This window comes from Eptesicus fuscus, chromosome 6 (assembly GCF_027574615.1).
Source record: "Eptesicus fuscus isolate TK198812 chromosome 6, DD_ASM_mEF_20220401, whole genome shotgun sequence".
Taxonomy (NCBI): domain Eukaryota; kingdom Metazoa; phylum Chordata; class Mammalia; order Chiroptera; family Vespertilionidae; genus Eptesicus; species Eptesicus fuscus.
This window is the reverse complement of record NC_072478.1, coordinates 54,329,056-54,351,813: the sequence shown is the minus strand read 5'-3', so window position 1 is coordinate 54,351,813 and position 22,758 is coordinate 54,329,056. Positions and strand designations below refer to the sequence as shown.

The 22,758-nt window shown below is 40.9% G+C and overlaps 1 protein-coding gene across 1 annotated transcript in view; it reads left to right on the top strand.

The window, feature by feature from the left end:
• ARHGAP10 (Rho GTPase activating protein 10) overlaps positions 1-22,758 on the top strand; it is a 263,229-nt gene that overhangs the window by 92,897 nt on the left and 147,574 nt on the right. Inside the window, exons 4-7 of the mRNA XM_008143974.3 lie at positions 3,386-3,457; positions 11,237-11,338; positions 15,889-15,999; positions 17,985-18,089. Of these exons, the coding sequence (XP_008142196.2) occupies positions 3,386-3,457; positions 11,237-11,338; positions 15,889-15,999; positions 17,985-18,089 (390 nt within the window). The remainder of the gene's footprint in view (positions 1-3,385; positions 3,458-11,236; positions 11,339-15,888; positions 16,000-17,984; positions 18,090-22,758) is intronic.

Genomic DNA, 22,758 nt, shown 5'->3' with positions numbered 1-22,758 from the left:
CCTGTCTTGGCATTAGAAAACTTCAGTGACACTTGTTACTAACAAATATTATACAATACTTCTATGAGATTATAAAAGGAAGTGAGAGATTCCAGAAAACAATCCTTATTGCTCAACCCACATTGCCTTACTGAAGCATTTAGTAGCTACATTATTTTGTTCTTGAATAGAATGCTTAAAGTTCAGTTCACAAGTTACACAATTAGACTTTCTTCAAGAAAAATGGTAATGAATTCTATGTTAAAATGGTTTTTTATGTTGTTGTTGTTGAAGAATTGGATATAGTGTTATCTGACACAGCTACAACTTTCCTATTTTGAAAATTTGCTTACTGACCCACAAACAATAAGACAGAAACCCCTTATATTCTTTTCTTACACTAGTGTTAGCCCTGGGAAGTTAGATATTGCATCACATTAATTTTCCAAGTGGAAAGAAAATATAATGACCTAAAAATTGCTCTTGTGTAATCTTTGTGGTATGGTCCTTTTTGAAGGACAGAGTATGGAGTTTTAGTCTTCACATTTTAAAAAATTCTCACCTGAGGAGATGTTTTTATTGATTTTTTTTTTTGAGAGAAGAAGGGGTGGGGGGAAGAGAGAGAGAGAGAGAGAGAGAGAGAAACATCGATGTGAGATAGAAATATTGATTGGCTGCCTCCCATACGAGAGAGAGAGAGAGAGAGAGAGAGAGAGAGAGAGAGGGAGAGAGAGAAAACATCGATGTGAGATAGAAACATTGATTGGCTGCCTCCCATACGTACCCCAAACAGGGATCCAACCCGCAGCCTAGGTATGTGCCCTGATGGGGAACCGAACCTGCCACCTTTTGGTGTACAGGGCGATGCTCCAACCAACTGAACCTCCCAGCCAGGGCTAGGATTCACATTTGAAAGCCCTTCATATACCATGTTATTGGTGCCTACATTAGCATTTTCTGAGCATTTCCCAGGTGCCCACCTGATCCTCACTCTGGACTTCTTCAGCTGCTTTAGTGACACTGAGCTGCTTGTAGTCTCATGCCCTGAAATTGCTGCTTTCCCCTCTCTTTGTACCCTTACCCTTTGCGTGGAGAACTCCTGTGCCCTGTTTCGGCCCAGTTCTGCATTTTCCCCTTCCGGAAGTCTTCTCTTACTCAGGTGCCTCCTCCATGCAGCTTGCCAGCACTGTGCATACAGTGTCATATTATGCGGGTGTGTTCACTCTCTTGGCAATACTCTCACCCAGGATGAACTAAATCACACACCTTCTCCCTGCATGGCTAAAGAAGGACCTCACAACGAGGCAGATGAATGTCTTCAGAAACTCCTGCTCCCCTGTCTCCAAGGGCCAGCCGTCCTGCTCAGGAATGTTCATGGTTCTGTGGGAAGTGCTCTGGCCACTGTTTGTAATGATCCTCCCTTCATTCTCCTCTCTTTTCAAACTTTGTCCCATGCTCAAACTCTCCGAGAGATACCCAAAAGATTAGTGAAACAGAGACAGGTCCCCAGCCTGAAAAAGAAGTGCAGATCAGAGATACAAAGTTGGAAGACATCTGCAGGGGATGCGTTTGAACTTATGGAAGGCCATAGGCCATAGGATGGGTAGAGGACAGAAGGAAAAGGTCCCAGCGCTCGGGTCAGGAAAGGGGAGCTTAGCTCCAATCCACAGCAATGGAGATTGAAACAAGCCATCACAGCACTGGGTGAAAGAAGAAAGGAATGTAACTGTGAGCTGAGGATAAATTAAAGAAGGAATGAGACCTTAGCAATAAATATCTAAGAAAGAACTAACATGCAGGTAGTTATGACCAAAGAGTGAGACCTTTGTGGCAATAACCCTTCTTCAGAATGCTGTCCATGAAGACAGAGCAGAGAGGTCTGCTGAAAGGAAACACAAGGTCACGTGAGGGAATGCCTCTTCTTTTTTTAAGATGGATCAGCTTTTAAGAGATGAGAGCACATCTAAAGGGCCATGTGAACCAAAAGTCATGGTTCAACATCTCTAACGTGGGGGGAGATGGGGTGCTGACCATGCACCAGTGTTGAACTGTCATAGGAGTACAGACCCTTCACTCCCTGCAGTAGGACATCAGGAGAAAACAAGCGTCAGTACAGTGGGTCTGCAGGTTTCATGAAGGGAAGCGAAGCGAAGGGAGATGCTCCCAGATGGTTATTTTGTCCATGACAAGGCAGGGGAAGAGAGTTCAAACTCTGGGCATCATGAGGATTCCCTACCACACAGTATGAATGGCCTCTTTGGGAGAAACCCTTACACAATGAAACACTGCAAATGCACCTTTGCTTAAAGTTTCACTTGGTTGGAGCATCGTTCCCTATGCCGAAAGGTCATGGTTTCAATTCCTAGTCAGGGCACATACTCAGGTTGCAGGTTTGATCCCTGGTTAGGGTGTGTGTATAGGAGGCAACTGATGGATATTTCTCTTTCTCTTTCCCTTCCTCTCTCTCTAAAATCAGTGAGGATTTAAAAAATATCCTTTCCTATTCTAAGCCATATATTTCTCTTTTTTTTGTGATGTTTAGTTTGAATTTTTAGGGAACTTTGGGATAATAACAGGGGTGGCACATTATTGTAAAGTGTTTTGAGGTTCCCTTTTCTATTCTGGATATTTCTGGTCTCCTGGAAAGAGAGGCTAAGAAAGTCATTGACTTGATGTTAAATGCAGTCTCCTTAGGTAAATGTTTCCTTTTATTTGCGTTTCAGCATTGTTTATTATAGATTCTGTCTTCAAATGAAAAGCCCTCCCCATCCAATGTAAGAGTGAGTGCGGTTGCGGTTGGAGTCTGTGTGTGGCTGCTGTCTTGTCAGTCTCCCCTTCTGTGCTGTGTGCCAACACGCCCAATATGTACTGACTCACGAGCTCCGGGGACGCTGCTTCGCTGGCACCTGAAATCCTCAGGAGGAATTTTCAGCTGTGAAGGGCAGACTGAGTGTATTTAAACTTGCAGCCACAAACCTAGCCCTTAACATAATGTAGTCTGATAACTAATAAAGGAATGTAATTGACTTTTACATTTCTGAGGCGAGGGAGGGGGAAAAACCCCCTTAAACAGAAGTGTTCTGTTAATGGACGTGATAGACCCCTTTGTTATGTAAAGACAACCCTCCTGCTATTTCCCAGAGCTCTGTGGGGCTGTGTGGGACTGGGTGGTGCATTTCCCTGGCGTGGCGCCCCACCTCCTCTTCCCTGAAAATATTTGTGGAGAACTTAGTGTGTTCATAAATTTAGAAGTGATTCAATGGCTGTATTGGCAGGGCTAGATAAAGCAGTTAAAGGTGTTGTTCATTTTATTTCTGGGTGGGATGGGAGAGGGAAATGCAGTGCTAACTTTTTCCTTTTGGGAAAACTAATCTGATGTTCTTTTGTTATCACTCTTGTTCTCTAGGCATTAAGTGTAACTGAAACCCTGATTAAACCCTTGGAAAAATTCAGGAAAGAGCAACTGGGAGCTGTAAAGGTTGGTGTCTAATTTGAGTACACTTGTAAGCAGAAAACGTCCATGCCTCTGTGCCTCAGTGTGCACTTTACTCACGCTTGGCAGCTTCGAAGGAGCTGTTGGGATAAACCATCTGCTGTTTTATGTCTTAAATATGCGTTTTCCCCTTGAGGTGTGTGTGGGGGCGGGGGGATATGAAATGAAAAACAAAACAAAAAACCTGGACAGGACAATGAAGCCTCTAATAATCTTCTTGGGCTACACTATTCCATATAGAGTTTTAAGACGGTCTTGAACCAAACAACACATTTATCCGGAGAGAGTGCCTAATCCTGTATGGAGGAGCGGAGCATTGCAGTGGGTTAGAGAGCGATTTAGAAACTCGGCTGCACCACGAGGCCATTGAAACTAGGAAGAGGCTGTTAGGCTGTTGGGATGTGATTTCCTTCCGTTTATTGAGCTTCTGTTAGGTGCCAGTGTTGTTATAGGAGCTGGGTCGTCCAGGACGAGGGAACCACACTGCGCTCAGGGATGGAGGAGTGAGCCAGGATTTCTGGGAATAAAGGATGATGTTGCCACAGGGGGCCTGGGATATATTTAGCAACTACTAAAGTTTTCCTTAGAACCCTGCTTTGAGATTATCCCAGAGAAATAAATTCCACTAACCTTTCCTCTGAATTTTGTGCCATGTACTTGAGGGAGAAAAAGTAATATTCTGGGTGTGGTTAACCATTTTTGACCTGGCCCAAGGAGAAGAGAATAACATCAGTTTTAGGGAAGAGAGTTTTTATATTTGTATTTTGTCCCCCCTCTCCCCCATGGCTTGGGTATGTGAAGTGTTTTTCTTTATCTTCCTAAATATACTATTAAATTATAAAAAAACACAAATTAACATTAAGGCCTCAATGGCTGTAGCTACGCAGATGGGCCCAAAGAGCACCAAGTATTTAGTTGCTATTTATGGAATCAATTTTCTTTTAAGCCATTTGTTAAACTGTTAGACATTTCTTTTCGATATAGTATTTTACAGTTCTTAGGGTGTATATATTCTTTAATTCTCACCCAAGGATACGGTTATTGATTTTAGAGAGGAAGGGAGGGAGGAGGAAGGAGGGAGGGAAAGAGACAAACATTAATCAGTTGCCTCCCATACATACCCCTACTGGGGATTGAACCTGCAACCTAGGTATGTGCCCTGACCAGGAATCGAACCTGCAACCTTTTTGGTGTACAAGATGATGCTCCAACCAACTGAGCCACCCGGCCAGGGCTACACTATGTTTTGAGGCGAGGTCAGGGAGGGTGCCCCCCAGTTTCCCTTCCTGGGATCCTTAGCTGAGCTTCATGAAGCTGAATTGTGTTCTCTGGCTTTGTAGCAGGACACTCGAGGTCTGGTTTGCCACCTGAGACTTTGACAAGTACTGGGCTTTAGTTTCTGATCTGTAACATGAAGGACTTGGGGGCTCTGACTGCTCTGTTTTGTAGTTTTATTATCGGTTTTATGATCTTGTCTTCTTAGGGTATTTTAAAACTTGAACATCTTAGTTATTTTCTCTTTCAACATTTCACTGGTAGGTATTGAATGCAAACAAATGTCCATTTATTACTTTTCTTATTTTACTGGAATGATGGTAGTTGTATGGCAAGGATTATTCTGGAAATGAAATGTGATTGTGATTTAAATATATTTTCTTTTTATTTCCTACTAGAGGCCCGGTGCACGAAATTCGTGCACGGGTGGGGGGAAGGGGGGTGTCCCTCAGCCCAGCCTGCACCCTCTCCAATCTGCGACCCCTCAAGGGATGTCCGACTGCCCTCTCACAATCCAGGACTGCTGGCTCCCAACTGCTCGCCTGCCTGCCTTCCTGATTGCCTCTAACTGCTTCTGCCTGCTAGCCTGATCACCCCCTAACCACTCCCCTGCTAGCCTGATTGATGCCTAACTGCTCCCCTGCCAGCCTGTTTGCCCCTAACAGCCCTCCCCTGCAGGCCTGGTCCCTCCCAACTGCTCTCCTCTGCAATCCTGGATCCGCGCAACTGCCCTTCTCTGCAGCCCAGTCCCTCCCAACTTCTCTCCTCTGCCAGCCTGGTCACCCCTAACTGCCCTCCCCTGCATGCCTGATCACCCCCAACTGCCCTCCCCTGCCAGCCATCTTGTGGCAGCCATCTTGTGACCACATGGGGGTGGCCATCTTGTGCGACAGCGTGATGGTCAATTTGCATATTACCTCTTTATTATATAGGATAATAACTGCTGGGTTTTTCTAAATACCTCACCTTGATTTTCTATTGACTCCTCTCCGTCAAATGTCCCCAGCTTCTTGTTCAGAGTATAGCCTATAAAGCAATTGCAAAATAAACTGCCATATGAAATGGAGAAATTATTTTAGTAGTTTTGGTTTATGCCTGGAGCTGGTTAGTGGCCAAATTCTATCCCAAAGTCCCCCTTTTTTATTTCCTCATTGTTCTTCCAGGTTCAAGTTTATGAAGGATCCATCCTACCTTCTTGTGGTGTACAGTATGTGTGTTGACTGTTATACCTATAGATGTTATCTTTGAGTAGGCTAGTCACTGTAGGTCTTAGGCAGAAGCCTTTTTTGTTTTTGTTTTTTTGTTTTACCAGCAGTCTTGTATATTATAATAAAGAGTAGGGAATGGTGATGTTCTTGTAATAGATAAACATCTGCCTCTTTTATTAGATTGCTAAATCTTGAAGAGAAAATACTATGCTTTATTCTTTGTTTTCTAGTAGTCTCTATTCCGTCTTACTCTGTAAGGTACCTAATGACTAACCAATTCTACTGAGAATTCTAGAAGGCTTTGTAATCGGGGTATTTGGTTATTTTCTACATCCCTGCTTCCTAAACATTCAATCATATTTTGACAAGCACATTGGTCTTGTTCCACTGGTTTATCTACTTACCTGGAATACTTAAGAAAACGCACACACACACACATACACACACAAAACTGATTCTCTTAGGTTAAGGATCTTCTTTGAAATAGCATAAGGCAGTTTTCATGTGGGGATTTTTTAAAAAAGGTCTTTAAAAGTTGACCACAGCAGAATTTTTTTGGATGTGAATGACAAAATGTTTATCTTCTCTTTTCTTTTCTCCTTTTTCCCATCTGGTACTGCCCTACCCTTCGCCTTCATCTCCAAGCTCTTTCAGTTCCGTTTACTCTTTTCTCCAATTTCTACAATCCCAATTACGTGTTTAACTTGTGGTTTTACTGTCATCTAAACTGCTAGGTGGTTTTGTAAATTGGATTTTTTAAAAGCCCCAAGGTATCTTTTCTACTGTTTGCTTTTTCTCTGTGGCTGTATGCTCCTTCAGTCATCTCTCTTTACTTGGGCTTGTCCCTTCATTCTGTAGATTCTGCTGCATTTTCTTATTTACCACATTCTCGTCTCTGTTGAAAAAAGCCCCATTTTCCATTGCAGGACACAGGTGGGTCTCTGCTGTGTCACAGCAGGTTGCTGGACAGTGTGCCTCATGGCCTAGCTCAGCTCTTACCTCCTCTGAAGCGGTGTCACCTCCCTCGGGGTTTGTCACTTATTCCCAAGTGTCCACACTGCACTGTCAATAGTTGACTTAGGCGCCGGAAACGAATACAGGCACCAAACCACATAGAAGCCAAGTAGAGGTGTAAGGACACGGAGAAATACCCGATCTCGGTAAGAGTTGCAGTGGGAGAATTTAGAATCGCTCCTCCAGATTTTCAGGCAATCAGGTAATGAAAATGTGGCTTCCAGTAAGGAGGGGCGTGCAGAGATCACATGGGTACAGCAAAACTTACTATTATTTAAAATACATTTTTATTGATTTTAGAGAGGTAAGGAGAAGGAGAGAGAGAGAGAAACATTGATGTGAGAGAGAAACATCGATTGGTTGCCTCCTGTATGCACCCTGACCGGGAATTGAACCTGCAAACTGGGTATGTGCCCTGACCAGGAACCCAACCGGTGAACTTTTGGTGCACGGCCAGAGCTAAACTTATATTGATAATAGAACCTATTTAAATGTTATTCTGCAAAGGCTGCTTCTGTTGCTTTTTGGCTTAGAAGGCCCTTCTGTTTTCTGATGTCTGTGAAAAGACTCTTTTTTTTTATGACTTCATTTTTTACTGTGACTCGTTCAATCCATCTGGAATTAATTTTGATATGAGATGTGGTTCTCATTCTGTTTCCAGACAGCAGTTAACCAATTACTCCAGTGCCATTGGTTGAATAAAATTAAACACACACACACATACATATATATATTTCTCCTCAGTGATTTGTAATGACACCTTTATATGTATACACACACACATATTTATAATTTCTAATGTATTCAGAAGATCTGATTGTTTAAATTGTGGTTCTTAGCGTTATTAATTCCCTTTACCAGTTACACAGTGTGCATCTTATTTGACCAATTTTAAGTAATAGCTCTTCACTATTTTCTTTTGCATGTGAGATTTTATTAGTGATTACAAGCTGACTTCCCATTAATTATTAATTATATTTAACCTATGAACATAATTTTGTTTGGCTTACTCATGTCAAAAAACTTTTAAATTTGTTACCACTATTTAAAAATCACTGGGTTTTTTCAGCTCTTCCAGAAAAAGTCAGAGGACGCCCTCTAGGCTGGGCCTACATTTCCATGAGGCAGAAATGTGCTGGAGCTGTGGTGGCTGCCTTCCCCTCCGGAGTAGATAGGCTTTCTGGTTTGCCACTGCCCCACCCGCCTTAATGACTTCCTCTTCCAGCTTGCTTTATTCATTATATTGCTACCCAACCTATATTATTATATTAGTACTTGAGTTTGTAATGCAGTTTTATAAAAAAGTTTTTATTTGTATTTAATTTGATCCTTGATAGAGCCTTTTGTCTTATGTTGCTCAATTATCTATCATTTGTCTGTCTGTCTGTCTGTCTGTCTGTCTATCTATCTATCTATCTATGCCTAATATGCAAATTGTCCCCTCGGGAGTTCTACCGGGAGACCAGGAGTTCGCTTGTTTGCTATGACATGTGCTGACCACCGGGGGGCAGCGCGGAATGAAGGAAGGCCCTGGGCAACAGCTGGAAGGCCCAGTTGGCCCTGATTGCCCAGCCAGGCCTAGGGACCCTACCCGTGCACGAATTTCATGCACTGGGCCTCTAGTATATAATATATGTATAGTCCATACATATATGTATGTATATCCTATATGGCAGTGTTAAAGAAATATATTATTTCAGCACAAAAAGTTATATGAGCACAAAGAAACAATAATACTTTAGAGGGCATTGAGAACAGATGCAGGAAGAAATAATTATGTAAGTCTTACGACTCAAAAACAAAAACACAGCAGCGTTTGTATAATACCATACTCTGTGTGAATGAATGTATTTGCATTCTCAGTGGAGGATGTAATGTTGTTTCTTGGCTAAATTCTTTCTTCACAAAGCCTTGATACCACCCTTTTCTTTCATTCCAAACTTGACCCACGTGTTAATTTCCATCCCCCATTGTTGCTGAGTGTGCTGGGTGTTTTGATGCTGATTTCAGCATCATTCCTTCTTTTGTCCCATGCTGTGATTCAGAAGAAATCATGAGTAGAAATGTTTTCCACATTCCTGGTCAGAAGTAATCTGCAAAGATAGTGGACCTTTTTTACTTGGTGACCTTGCATTGCAGTAATCTTGTTGTAAATGCAGCTGCATGACTTCCATTCCTGCTCTCTTTAAACTATGCAAACATGCTCGGAGAATGCTGGGCCTCCGGGCAGTTAGAGTCCTAAGTGGCCATGACTAGAACTTGAGTCTCCTGATACATAATCCAGTGTGCCCTGTACAATATCAGCTTTTCTGTTTTTTATTTATTTACTTTTAAAATTGATTTATTTGAGAGAGAGAGAGAGAGAGAGAGAGAGAGAGAGAGAGAGTGATTTGTTGTTCCAATTATTTATACATTCATTGGTTGCTTCTTGTATGTGTCCAGACCAGGAGTAACCTTGGTGTACTGGAACCACGCTCTGACTAACTGAGCTACCTGGCCAGGGCTATATCAGCTTTTTTAAATAGTGTAGATTTTGAAGTAATGGCCACATGTTTGTTTTATTTTATTTTTCTGTTACTACAATAGTTGAGGAAGAGTATAATCATGAAAAGCAGAAGACAGAGTAACCATATATTCATGCCTTAAACTTAAGAAAAAATGGTTGTACATTAACCCTAGGGCATAAAGAAAAAGTGCTCCTATTTCAACAGAAGTTTATTTGTACTCATGGGTACATCATAGGAGACGGAATGCTAGGATTGGATCTATGAGTGAGCTAGTGCAAGAAATACTTCCTGATGTTCTTGAGAAGAAAACTAAGGTTCTGTGGTGGAACTTGGTGTGTGAAGTTGTGTAGCTAGTTTGTAATGAAACTTGGAGGAGAAATAGGAAGAAACTTCAGTTCCTGAGTCTGTCTCTTATCCATCAGTGTAGGTTCTTCAGCTGAGCTGGCGGCTCCTGACCTAGGGTCCCACCGGAGCAGTTTATAGTCCCCACGTAGTGAAAAAAATAATGATCAATGCGAAGGGATAGACTGTGTGTGCTTTATTCAGGCTCCTTGCCTACTCTGAGAAAGACCATACCAGAAAGGGCTGGACTGGTGCATTATTTTGGCTTTAGAAAGGGGAAGTTGGAAAACAGGGAAGAGAATGTTCCTTTCCAGGAGGCATTGGAGAGTCAGGGGGAGCTTGCAGTTAATGGAAACATTTTGACAGCATGAGGACATAGCGTGCTCTCATTGGTGCTCAGAAATATTTATTTAAAAATCTGCTTAAGTTGGCAAGCAGTGTGAGGGGAGATAGTTTTTTTCCGCGGTTGATTAAAATGTTGGTTACTTGTTTTCTCAAAGAGAGAAAGCAAATGCTAGTTCTAGGCCGTATCGGAGAGATGTTTGTAACGTTAGCCACAGGCCCTTCAGATAGTGTTCTAAAAATCACTGCTGGGGTTGGGGAAGTCGATGGCATTTCTGGTCAGAGGCTCTTATTGTTATATCCATACTGGAGACAATTAGGGAGAACTTTTCCCAAGATTCCCCCCCCCCCAATGTGATTATTATTATTATTATTATTATTATTATTATTAATATAGAGAAAAAACTCAGTTTTAAGTGAATTCCATTTCTGTGCCAAAATCTATATCAAGTTTGCTTTAAAAAAATGTTTTTATTGATTTCAGAGAGGAAGAAAGAGCGAGAGAGAGAGAGAGAGAGAGAGCGAAAGAGAGAGAGAGAGAAACATCAATGATTATAGAGAATCATTGATTGGCTGCTTCCTGCACGCCCCCTACTGGGGATTGAGCCTGCAACCCCGGCATGTGCCCTGACCAGTAATAGAACTGTGACTACCTGGTTTATGGGTCGACGCTCAACCACTGAGCCACATTGGCTGGGTGCAAGTTAGCTTTTTTAACCTTTATATTCTTATCATCTATTCTTCTTTTACATTTTTAAAAAATACGGGATAAGTGACATGGCATTAATTCTAAACTCTGATAAGTATGAAGAGTTGGAAAATAACAGGGTTGGGATAAAGCCCATTCAAGAGAAAAAATAAAGAAAAAATAAGTGGTTCTTCAGTTCTAATGCTGTCTTGCTGATGAATAATCAGTGGCCTGAGTACAGATAGGTTTTTCAGATAACTTCACTCTCAGTGGCACTTCTTGTACTTTCAGATTATTTTTCATATTTTGAACTTCCCAGTGAATTTACTACGTGCATGCATTTTCTTTCCCGTTTAATCATAGTTGTCTGTGTTTTTCTGATTTGTAGGAAGAAAAAAAGAAGTTTGACAAAGAGACGGAGAAGAACTATAGCCTAATTGATAAACATTTGAATTTATCAGCAAAAAAGAAAGACTCACATTTACAAGAGGTATTGTTTTTACTTTTCTATCCATTCATCTCTAAATTTGAATAAGCAGTGCATGTCTTTTTAAAAGTTTTATTAAGTTTATTGGGGGTAACATTGATTAATAAGATTTATATAGGTTTCAAGTGTATAATTCTATAATACATTACCTGTATATTGCATTGTGTGTGCAGTACCCAGTCAGGCCTCCTTCCGTCACTATATATTATTTGTATATCTTTTTTTTAAAAGGTGTTTTTATTTTAAAAACTTTTAAAATATTTTTTATTGATTTTAGAGAGAGAAGGAAGGAGCAGGAGGGAGGGGAGCGAGAGCGAGAGCAAAAGAGAGAGAGAGAGAGAGAGGGAGAGAGGGAGAGAGAGAGGAAGAAAAAAACATCCATGTGAGGGAAAGGTAGATCAGCTGCCTCCTATACGCCCCCTACTGGGGAATCTATCAACCTTTTGGTGCATGTAACTTAAAAAACTTTCCATGTAGGATATTAGAGATGGAAAAAAATGAACACGTACTTCCCTGAATGAAGGAAAAAGAGTTCTTGTGGAACAAGACATAGAGTAATTAATACATCTTACAGTGATCAATTCAGTGTGGATTCATAGTATTACAATCTTTGGTTCTCAGTATATATTCACAGGAACAGTTTTAAAGAGCATTACTGAAGAACAGTTATGTTATTTTCAGGAATTGAGTCATTGAATGGCTTTCAAGATTTCTTGAAGAAATGAATTAAATTTAACAAGCGCACAGGCCATTTTGCTCTTATGTGAAGGCAGCATTAATCTTATTTAATGCCGAAGATTCAGGAGGTTCCATTTCATTAGAAAGAGAACATCTGTTTTCCTTTTGTTAATAGACTCATTGTTTTTTTGTTTTTTGAGGGAGTTGTACGTAAGGAGAAAAGAATTTATATCTTATCTCTCATTTTCTCGTTCTCTTTTCTAAATTTCCTGCCACTTTTTTCTCTCTCACACACACTTGAGTGCAAACGCAATGGTTTTCAATTTGGAACGTATGCTTTCCTTAAAAACAATCCTGTGTGCAGCTGTTAGGCTCTTGACTCATCCTACAAAAAGTGTGATTTTTTTCTTCATTTGTTCATTTTTAAACACATAAGGAATCTGACATAATTTACCACTACAATATACACGTATTGAAGTAGCATAAAAAAGACACTAGCAACATTAACTCTAGTACAAACCTGGGTTATTTTTAAACAGCAGAATGTAGTTGCAAATTGTGTGTATTCATTTTGACCTTACCCACAGGTCACACTTCCTTTTGTCCCTTTAATACCTTTGACTGACATTTGGATGGCATTTGGCAGTTTGGAAAAGAGAAAGGAGCTTTTATGTCACTTAATCCGAACTACAATACTGTACTAGGCAGGTAGGGCTCCCCTCATTCTCTACTTGTTCCATATTACATAGAAAACCACACCCCCTACCCTCCATCCATTCTGAAGTGACAGCTGTTGTTTTTATAGGTTCTCTTTATGCTGCCTCTCTTCTCCCCTTACCTTTGTTTTCAGGTATCCTGAAGGGATTTTCATGCCCCGAGTTAATTTCCATTTCCACTTCACTATCGAATTAGGTATCTCCTTCTGAACATTGCTTAGACAAAATCTTTAGAGTCATCCTTGGCCTTCTCCCTACATCCACACCCAGCCTGCCAGCCTCTGTCTTCTTTAGTTGCAGAATATACTCGGAATCACCCTGGCCCAGCTGCTGGCATCTCTCAGCAGATTTCTGCAGAAGCCTCTTAATTGGTCCTCCTGATCCCACCAGTGTATTCCTACAGTCTGTTTTCTGTAGGACAAGCTGAGTGAACCTTCCTATGGTTCCTCTTCTCCAAACCCTTCCCACCGCTCCCTCCCACCCCACCTGTGCTCACACCCACATGACTGCCTGGCTCTGGCTGGACTGGGACAGGTGGATTCTGTGCAAGGGCCTTTGCATTTGGTCTTCTTACTGCCTAGTATGTTTCTAACCCAGATCCACATGCCTCACTCCTTCGAATACTTTTTCAAACACTCTCCTTTCATTAAGAGTTTTCCCACAATTAATTTGCTGGAGTGGCTCACAGAACTCAGGGAATCATTTCCTCAAGTTTACCAGTTTATCATAAAGGATGATGTAAAGGGTGCAGATGAATCGCCAGATCAAGACATACTTAGGCGAGATCTGGAAGGGGGTCCCAGGTGCAGAAATTTCTGTCCCCATGGAACTGGGGTGTGCCACTCTCCGGGCACCTGGATGCTTTCACCCACATGGAAGCTCATCAGTTCTTATGTAAGAGTGTTATGGAGCTTAATCTGTAATGTCCCCCTCCCCATCCCCTTTCCTTTCCCAGAGGTGGTGGGCGGGTCTGAAAGTGTCAACCCTCTGATCACTGGGTCTTTCCATCACTGCCTAGAGGCCCCACCTCATTCCCTCATTAGCATAATCTCTGGTGTGCTCTCAAGGGGCTGCTCTGTATGGTCAAAGACACTCCCGTCACTCAGGAAATTTCATGGGTCTTAGGAGCTTTGTGCTAGGAATCTGAGACACAGACCAAATATAGTTATTATTGCACCACATATAGTGAATGCCTTTTAGACTTGCGTCAGGCTAAGGAGAGTGCTGCTAGGTATACATGGACGTCCATGGCATTGCTGTAAATTTATGGGCTATTGACAATATCAGGGATACTGGTGATTAATCATGGGTTAATGTTCTGATTATCCATTAATTTGGTTAATTAATTTGATTAATGAATAATCAGAACATTAGAGGGGCATGGATAGCATTTGACTGGCAATGCTAGGATGATTCCAGTATCACGAGCAGCCAGGAGAGAGAATCAGCAAAAAAACAAAACAAACAAACAAACAAACAAAAAAACAGCTTGGTAAATCTGACCCTGGTGTAATTTTTTGAAGGACGTTTTCCAGTAACAGTAACATGAAGAATCTATTCATGGCTTCTCATATCTTTATTTGGTTAAATACTCAACAAAATTACGTTGTTTTTGCTGGGAGTTGTGCCTGCTAACTGCTGGTGATGGATATAGAAAACTCTAGTTATTAGAGGTATAAAAATATCATGATTCTGATGAGTGTTAGGTAGAAATTCTCATTTGGGCTTAGTAACACTTTTTATATTTTAACATTATTTTGCTTAAAAATAATTTGACAGGAAAAAAATATTATATGTTAATTTTTTTCTTCTCAAAATTAAAAAAAAAACATTGTTAGGGTAAAATAGACAAAACATAAAATTTATGATTTTAACTATTTTCAAGTATACAATTCAGTGGCATTAAGTTTATTCACATAGTTAGGCAACCATCACCATCCATGTTCAGAACTTTTTGATCTTCCCAAATTGAAATTCTGTACTCTTTCCGTAATAACTCTCCATTCTCCCCACCCCCTACCCCCTGGCAAGCTGCATTCTATGTTCTCTCTTTTAAAAAATATATATTTTTATTGATTTTTAGAGAGAGAGGAAGGGAGAGGGATAGATAAAAACATCGATGAGAAAGAAACATCATTGATTGGCTGCCTCCTGCACACGCCCCCCCACTGGGGATCAAGCCTGCAACCAGGTCATGTGCCCTGACCAAATGGGGACCTGTTGGTTCCCTGGGTTGGCGTTCAACCACTGAGCCACACTGGCTGGGCTCTGTCTCTCTTAATTTGACTGTCTTAGGTACTCATGAGTACATGATTTGCATATCTTTTTGGAAAAATGTCTGGATGAATAATTTTAAAAGTATAATTAGCCAAATTCGGGACTATATTACATGCTGGCTTGTAAGAATGGTTCCGGAATTCTTTCTCTGCTGTTCCTCCGTGGAACTTCGCTCCTCTCCCAATTCCTTTCTACTTAGACCGGATACCCTGGAGCCTTCCTTTTTAAGAGTAGTGTCCTGACCATCTGGTGCCCGGTCACTCCCCGGGGACGAGGCATTGTGAGGATTCAGGAGCAGGACTTACTATGCCTGGGCTTCCAAGCCCTGACCCATTTGAGAGCCGGCTCTTGAGATGGTGGCATGGGTGCCACTTCCTCACCTGCTGCCTTCCCTCATGGGTGCTGAGGTGACTGGCGTTTCCCCAACCTCTTTCCCTGGCCGGCCTCAGACTTGGGGGATTTGTTCATGGAAATACCATTTATGAGACTTGATTCTGTGTGTGTGGTTCAGCCTTGGGTGTCAGTTGTTTGGGTTTTTCATGAAGACCCTTACTGTTTCATCTTCAGTCCTCTGGGGTCAACCTCAATACATAGACCCGGGTCGGAAACTGTTTCTGCAAAGAGTCAGCTAGTAAATATTGTAGACTTTTGCAGACCATATGGTCCCTGTTGCAACCCACTCAGTTCGGCTGTTGTAGCAGGAGAGTAGCCATCAGTGGTCCATAAAGGAACAGGCAGAACCCTGTTCCAATAGAGCTTCATTGAGAAAAAGCAGGCCGCGGGCCAGACTTGGCCTGTGGGCTATCGTTTTGCTGACTTGTGATCAAGAGTTTTCACTCCTCGCTGCCTCTAATTTGACCAGCCTCCATTATTTTAACGTAGGCAGACGTCCAAGTGGAGCAAAATCGGCAGCACTTTTACGAACTGTCTCTCGAATATGTATGTAAGCTGCAGGAAATCCAAGAAAGAAAGAAGTTTGAATTCGTGGAACCTGTGAGTATTGTAGCTGGCTGTCCTGCTGGATTTTTGTGGTATGATGCAAATGTTTTTTTGTTTCAGCTTTCATTTATGGTTTCTAGAGGCTGTAGTGCACACATGTGAAACAAGGCACCATAAATTGTAAAGGGTGGACACCCAGCCGTGAAGTCAAGGAACGAGTCACCGACACATCCGTCAGTGGTTCTTAGCCTCATCTGCACAGCAGCATGTAATGGGTATCGTTTCTTTTGCTGCCTGGTCTCAAGGACTCTGCCGTGAGGTGCAGTTTCACCTTCAATGAAAATCCCTGTGAAAGAAATGATACTGGAATGTGAGTGAGAGGGATAATACTCTACTCAAGTTGGTTTCTGAAGCAAGTACACCAGTCCAGACTTGGGTACTTTCAACAATTATCGATAAGAGATTATTTCTAATACAAGTCCCAGTGCTAATGCCAACCTAAGTTAAGAACCAGCGTGGAACATTTGAAACTATTTTGTGAGTTATTCTGAGATTGCTTTATACTTATTTTAGAAACACATGATTTTCGTTTGTGCTTATGTAGATACTAGAGGCCCGATGCACAAAATTCGTGCAAGAGTAGGCCTTCCTTTCCCCGGCTGCTGGCACCGGCTTCCCTCTGGCACCCGGTACCCGGGCTTCCCTCGCAGCCCAGGCTTCATCCGGAAGGTCGTCGCAGGACATCTGGTCTAATTAGCATATTATGCTTTTATTATTATAGATATTCTAATAGCTTCAGTTCTGTATATATTAAAGGTTATGCACATACATGAATATATTTATTTTCTGAGTAAAATGTAACTGTATTTCATACTGTGGGTTTTAGCAAAAAAATTAAGAAACACTAGAATTTGATTGTCAGTATTAATTTTAATATAGTGTCTGATTTCTTTTTAAAACAGCTTCATTGGTACAGTATAATTTCACATGCCTTACAATTTATCCATTGTGTGTATAATTTTGAGAAACAAAAAAAAAATGAAGTAATGATTGATGAAAAATTGGCATTCATGGGAGGTACAGTCCAGTTGAAGTAATAGAATTAACCTAAATTAGAGAAAAATTTTTCTTTCTTAGAGCTTTCTTTTCATCTGAGATAACAATGCACGACATTTATTGAGCATTTACAGTGCTCAGTCATTGTTCAACTCAGTGTTCTAAGTCCTTTCCTGTGTTCATGCAGTTTTATTCCACAGAATGACTCAATAAGGAGATATGTTTATAATCTCACTTAGCAAATAAGCAGATTGAAGTAGAGTCGGTTTCAGTACTTTGGCCAAGGTCTCCTAACGGTGCTGAAGTTGGGAACTGACCCCTCGTGGCTACTGGAGGTCAGAGTCCCAAATTCCTAACTGTTCACCACGTGACATTCTGAAGAAAATGGATTTCAAGATTTCCTCAACTCTCACCCCAAATCACTTTTGCTCACTTAAGATTTACTCACATGTGGGGCAGAAACGGCTGCCTTCTAACCAAGAGGGGCAGGTGGAGAGTTGGTAGGAAACCCAGGGCTTAATTACTGCCCCTCTCTGCCCCTCTCTGCCCAGTGACTGAAAGTCCTTATTGACAAAACAGGTTGCACTACCCTGGCTGCCATTTTGCGCTTTGGTTCTGTGATTTCACTTTCTATATATATTCTGTCGACCTACAATGATAAAGTTTCAATGATAAACAAATATAGCAATTTTCTCTACTCAAAAGAACAAATGGATGTAGAATTCTATTTCTCTTACACATTGTACTATAAAAACTGTCTGTCTCATGGCTCCGATATTTAAGGGAAAAAAAAAAAATCACAAATCCTTTTTTTAAAGGGCAAATAAGATGCATTTGGATTTAATTGAATTTGAGTGATTTCCTTTTAATTATTTTACTTCATTAGAATCACAGTGAGATAAGGGGAAACACGTGGCTGTTTTTATTCTTTTTTTCCTCCTGAGTTTTTTGGTGCTAATGTCACTCTTTCTTTTTTGTCTTAGATGCTGTCATTTTTTCAGGGAATGTTTACTTTCTATCATCAGGGCCATGAACTTGCCAAAGACTTCAATCACTACAAAATGGAACTGCAGATCAACATTCAGAATGTAAGGAAATGGAAGTTTTCTGGTCTTAGAAGATGTTAGAGATGTGTGCTTTTGTTCGGTATTTGTTACATGCAAAATCTTAAAACCCAAGACCAGCCTGATCTGTTGGAATTGAGAAACTGAGGCTACATTGCCACCTTCTGGTCAATGAGCATAACAAACTTCTCTTGTAACCGGGTGAAGCTCAGGGAATTCTGCCACCTGGTGGCTCTTTTTAAAATTTCATGCAATTTATTTTTCTTCCCTTGTTTTCAGAAAAGTCACCAAGTATGTTTTAATTTTAATTTTTCCAGTTTTATTGAGATATAATTTCCAGACAACACTGTGTAAGTTTAAGGTGTACAAAATGCTTGACTTACATATATGGCAAAATGATTACCACGATAAGTTTAGTTAATATGTTACCTCATATAGTTACCAAAATATTTTTTTCCCTTGGGGTGAGAACTTTTAGGGTCTCCTCTCCTACCACCGTTTACATATATCTGAGAGCAGTGTTAACTGTAGTCACCTCACACTCTGTGGGTGATTCCTAAGGAGAGCCTTTGTTATGCAGCCCTGATCCCTCTGTGTACAATGCATAGAGCACTTCGCTGTAGAGTTAAGGCATTTCAGTTATAAGGATTTAAGTTGCTCCTCTCTGACCTGTAAATGTTAGTTGGATTTTATTCCAAGGCAGACTTATGGTGCATGAGGAACTTCTTTCCTGTGTTGTAAGCCTATTCATTAACATTTGGGTTCCCAGTGGCTGTTTGCTTTGTTATTTTCCTGGAAAACATATACTTTCAGTAGGTCTTGGGTAAAGAGATTTAGGAGAACTTTATGTGTGTGATTTTAATCAGGTGGTTGGATGTTGATTCTCTCAATACTTTAGTCGATTTTGGACGTGTCCTCATGGACAAGCCATTCAGGTTTTATTTAGTGTAATTTGAGGGCTTGTTAACAACATGGCGAGTGAGCTTTGGGACACACTGCTAGCACATAATCAGAGGCATACATGTTGAAGGGTAGGAGTCTCTGTGATGTTTGCTGCCTGGCTTTCAATTTCTTAAAGTCTTATAAACTGAGGATGAATGGTCTTTGTATAGATTTGGTTTCTACTTTTTTCCTGTGTAGTTCCCTACACTTAGGAACGTAGATAATGAAATCTCTTGTGTTTTGTAATTTGTGTCAATGTGTGTGTATAGATTGTTTACACATTCCGCTGAATTAAATGACTAAAAGAGTAAGTTCCCTTTCCCCTAGCATTCTTTTATGTAATAGAGTTTTTAAAAATATAAAATGTATATGTATATGTTAGTCCTAACTTAATGATCTCTGTAGGTGCTAGAATGTTTAGACTAACGATACTGTAATTTTTCAGAATACTTTTCCAGACAGCAGAACACAGTGTTGTCAAAAGAACATTACATAGTTAGCTTCGAAGAATAGATTATAATCCTGATTTATTTTGTCTCCTCCACTAACTGGCTGTATAACTTGTAGAAATTCATTTTTTTTCTGTCTGGACCTCATTTGTCAGGTGCAGGGCTGGCCTGGATGAGACCCCTCAGGTAGAACTGGATCCATAATGTGGGGCCAGTGTAAAATGGGAAGGCAGGGCCCCTTATCAAAATGGGGTGTTTCAGGACAGTAGGACATTTAAGCGGAGGGCATGACCTTCCCAGGACAGGGCCCTGTGTGACAGGATACTAGCTGGTGAAGTGTGGGGTGAGGTGTGGGGACAAATCGGTGTCTTCTAGGGCCTTCAGTGAAACTCTCCTTGCAACGCCTGCTTACGCGTGGAAGTACTTTTATAGCACACCTTGTGCTATAAAAGTACTTCCACGCGTAAGCAGGGGACGGGATATAATCGCCTTACATATGCCAAAAGAGAGATTAAGGATTTCATCGTGAATGCGCAGTACTCAGTCATAAAATATGATAAGACAAGCTGTCATTTCAAATGGTTCGCAAAATGACCCAGTTGATATCCTTAATATATTGAGAACCTTTAGCACACATTTGGTAACAGTATTCGTTTCCTGTAGAGAAGTGGCCAAAGAACAATTTACTGAAAACAAACAAAAAACCCCACCTTTTTCTGTATCTTTTGGAACTTAAGGATTGTCATTGGTAAACGAATGACCCTGCTACTGTAATCAAGCGCGCGAGCGCTCTCTCTCTCTCTCTCTCTCTCTCTCTCTCTCTCTCTCTCTTTCCCTCCCCATTTTCATTTTGTCCCAGCTGTTTCCCAGGCCACTCCTGCAGCTGTTCCTAGGAGAGGCTCTGCTTTTCATCTCACCTTCAGTTTTGAGAACACCTGATCCAGGTGTCTTCTTGACTCTTCATTTTTGCTATTTGCCGGGGTGTTTCTCAGCATCTAAAAGGGTTCAGGAATCTGGAGAAGGGCTGTGTGTAAATTAATAAAGAGACTATAAATATAAATTTGGAAGGCATTTTGGGGAGCGAGAGGAGACCTATCTTCAGTAACCAAGTTCCCAGAACCTCTGGACCCCTAGATTTTTATTAGCACAAATCGCCCTAAAGCAAAGCAGTTGTACATATCCAAGGTTAAGGTTTGGTATACAGTAGGCATTGTCAGATTGGAGGAACGGCCTTTGGCTGTTCCAGTAGCAGGCAATAGTATATGCAGCTCTTTAGGTTTGGGGAAATGCTTTCGGCTATTCCAGCAGGCCACAATATGTATTCAGCCCTGCTGAATATAGAAGCCCTTCAACCTTTTGAGGACTTCTTACACTTTATTATGCCCTGCTGGAATTAGCTTCCAGCAGCTGTTAGCTAATTCTTTTTAATGGTTTTATTGATTTTTAGATGGAGAGGAAGGGAGAGGGATAGAGAGATAGAAACATCATACCAGCACCTTTGAAACACATCACTCATTTCATCTCACTTGCTATACCTCAGTACTGCTGTGACCTACTCTTATCTTGGCCATTCATTTCATTTCCTAATCATGTCAGCTCTTAGCATATTAAAGGGAAAACTACCTATTGCCGAACAAAAATCCCAGTTGTGTGTTATTTTCTTGGCTGTGTATATTTATGTATTTAAGGAAATATGTGCACATGTTAAAACCAAATCTTAGACTTAGCTACCTGTGTGATATAACATTATAGATAATTTCAGCCAACTTTTTAGTATTTTACAATAATAAAAATAGCAATACTATTTTATAATCAGGAAAAAGGTAAAAGTTATTTGAAAGGCAAGACAGTCTATTTCCTCCAATTTGATTTCACCTTTTCTATAAAATGCTTAGATTGTTGTTTTTTTTTGAGAGAGATTGAATCTTTATCTATATTCCATGAGTAATAAATGGAAAGCAAAAAAGAGCCAGATGGCTTTTAGAAAATAGATTATGTATCCCTGGCTGGTGTGCTCAGTGGTTAGAGTGGTGGCCCTCACACAGAAGGTTCTCGGGTTTGATTCCTGGTCTAGGACACATACCTGGGTTGCAGGTTCATCCCCCACTCAGGTCGGGGCGTGTTCAGGAGACAACCAATTGATGTGTCTCTCTCACATCGATGTCTCTCTCTTCCACGTCCATGTCTTTCTCACATCGATGTCTCTCTTTCTCTCTCCTGGTCCCCCCTCTGTCTCCCTCCCTTCCACTCTCTCTAAAAACCAGTGGAAAAAATATCCTTGGGTGAGGATTAATAACAACAATAAAAAAAAGAAATAGATTATGCACAAGAACGTAAATTTCATCAAAATTTAAAGCGTATTTTACTGCTGAAACCGGTTTGGCTCAGTGGATAGAGCGTCGGCCTGCGGACTCAAAGGTCCCGGGTTCGATTCTGGTCAAGGGCATGTACCTTGGTTGCGGGCACATCCCCAGTAGGGGGTGTGCAAGAGGCAGCTGATGGATGTTTCTCTCTCATCGATGTTTCTAACTCTCTATCCCTCTCCCTTCCTCTCTGTAAAAAATCAATAAAATGTATTTTTAATAAACAAAATTTAAAGCGTATTTTAAAAAATCAACTTTACATTTTTGTGATCTCTTTCCCCAGGGAAACATGAGGAAGGGGAGTAGAATAGAACTCTTGGAGGAAGGTACAACTTGGGAAATTTTAGGATTCATGAAGAATTCCTAGAAGATAGGAAGAAGGGTTAAAAAATATTTAAGAATATGCAGAAATGTTTGTGTTACAGTGTTGTGAGAATAGTAGACCATCAAAACAGACCATTAAAAAAAGAGATCGGAGTGGTCGTGTAAAAATACGAACGTGGTTATTTCTGAGGGGTGGGCTTACCGTCTTTTTATTTTGTTGTACCTTTTCCTTTTGCCCCTCTCTTTGTTTTATAATGTTGTGGACTCTGCCCAGATCTTGGTTTCTAAATACTGCCCTCTGCTAGTAGGAACAAGGGCTCCTTTGGGGAAATGGCCGATTTTAGGCCTGGGCCAGCATGAGGTGAACCCGGGGCTCCTTGGATCAGAAAGGATGGGATCACTCAGAGGATTAGGGGGCATGTCAAAAGACACAGGTCAAGTTCTAGGACAATTTGAACATAAATAATGAGAGTATTGGGCAGATAAGAATGTGTGTGTATATGCTCACATCTGTACATATATGTTGTATGCACATATATATGTGTTTGTGTGTGTATATATATATATATATATGTATGTATAAAACATAGAGATGGAAAGAAGTGAGTGTTGAAA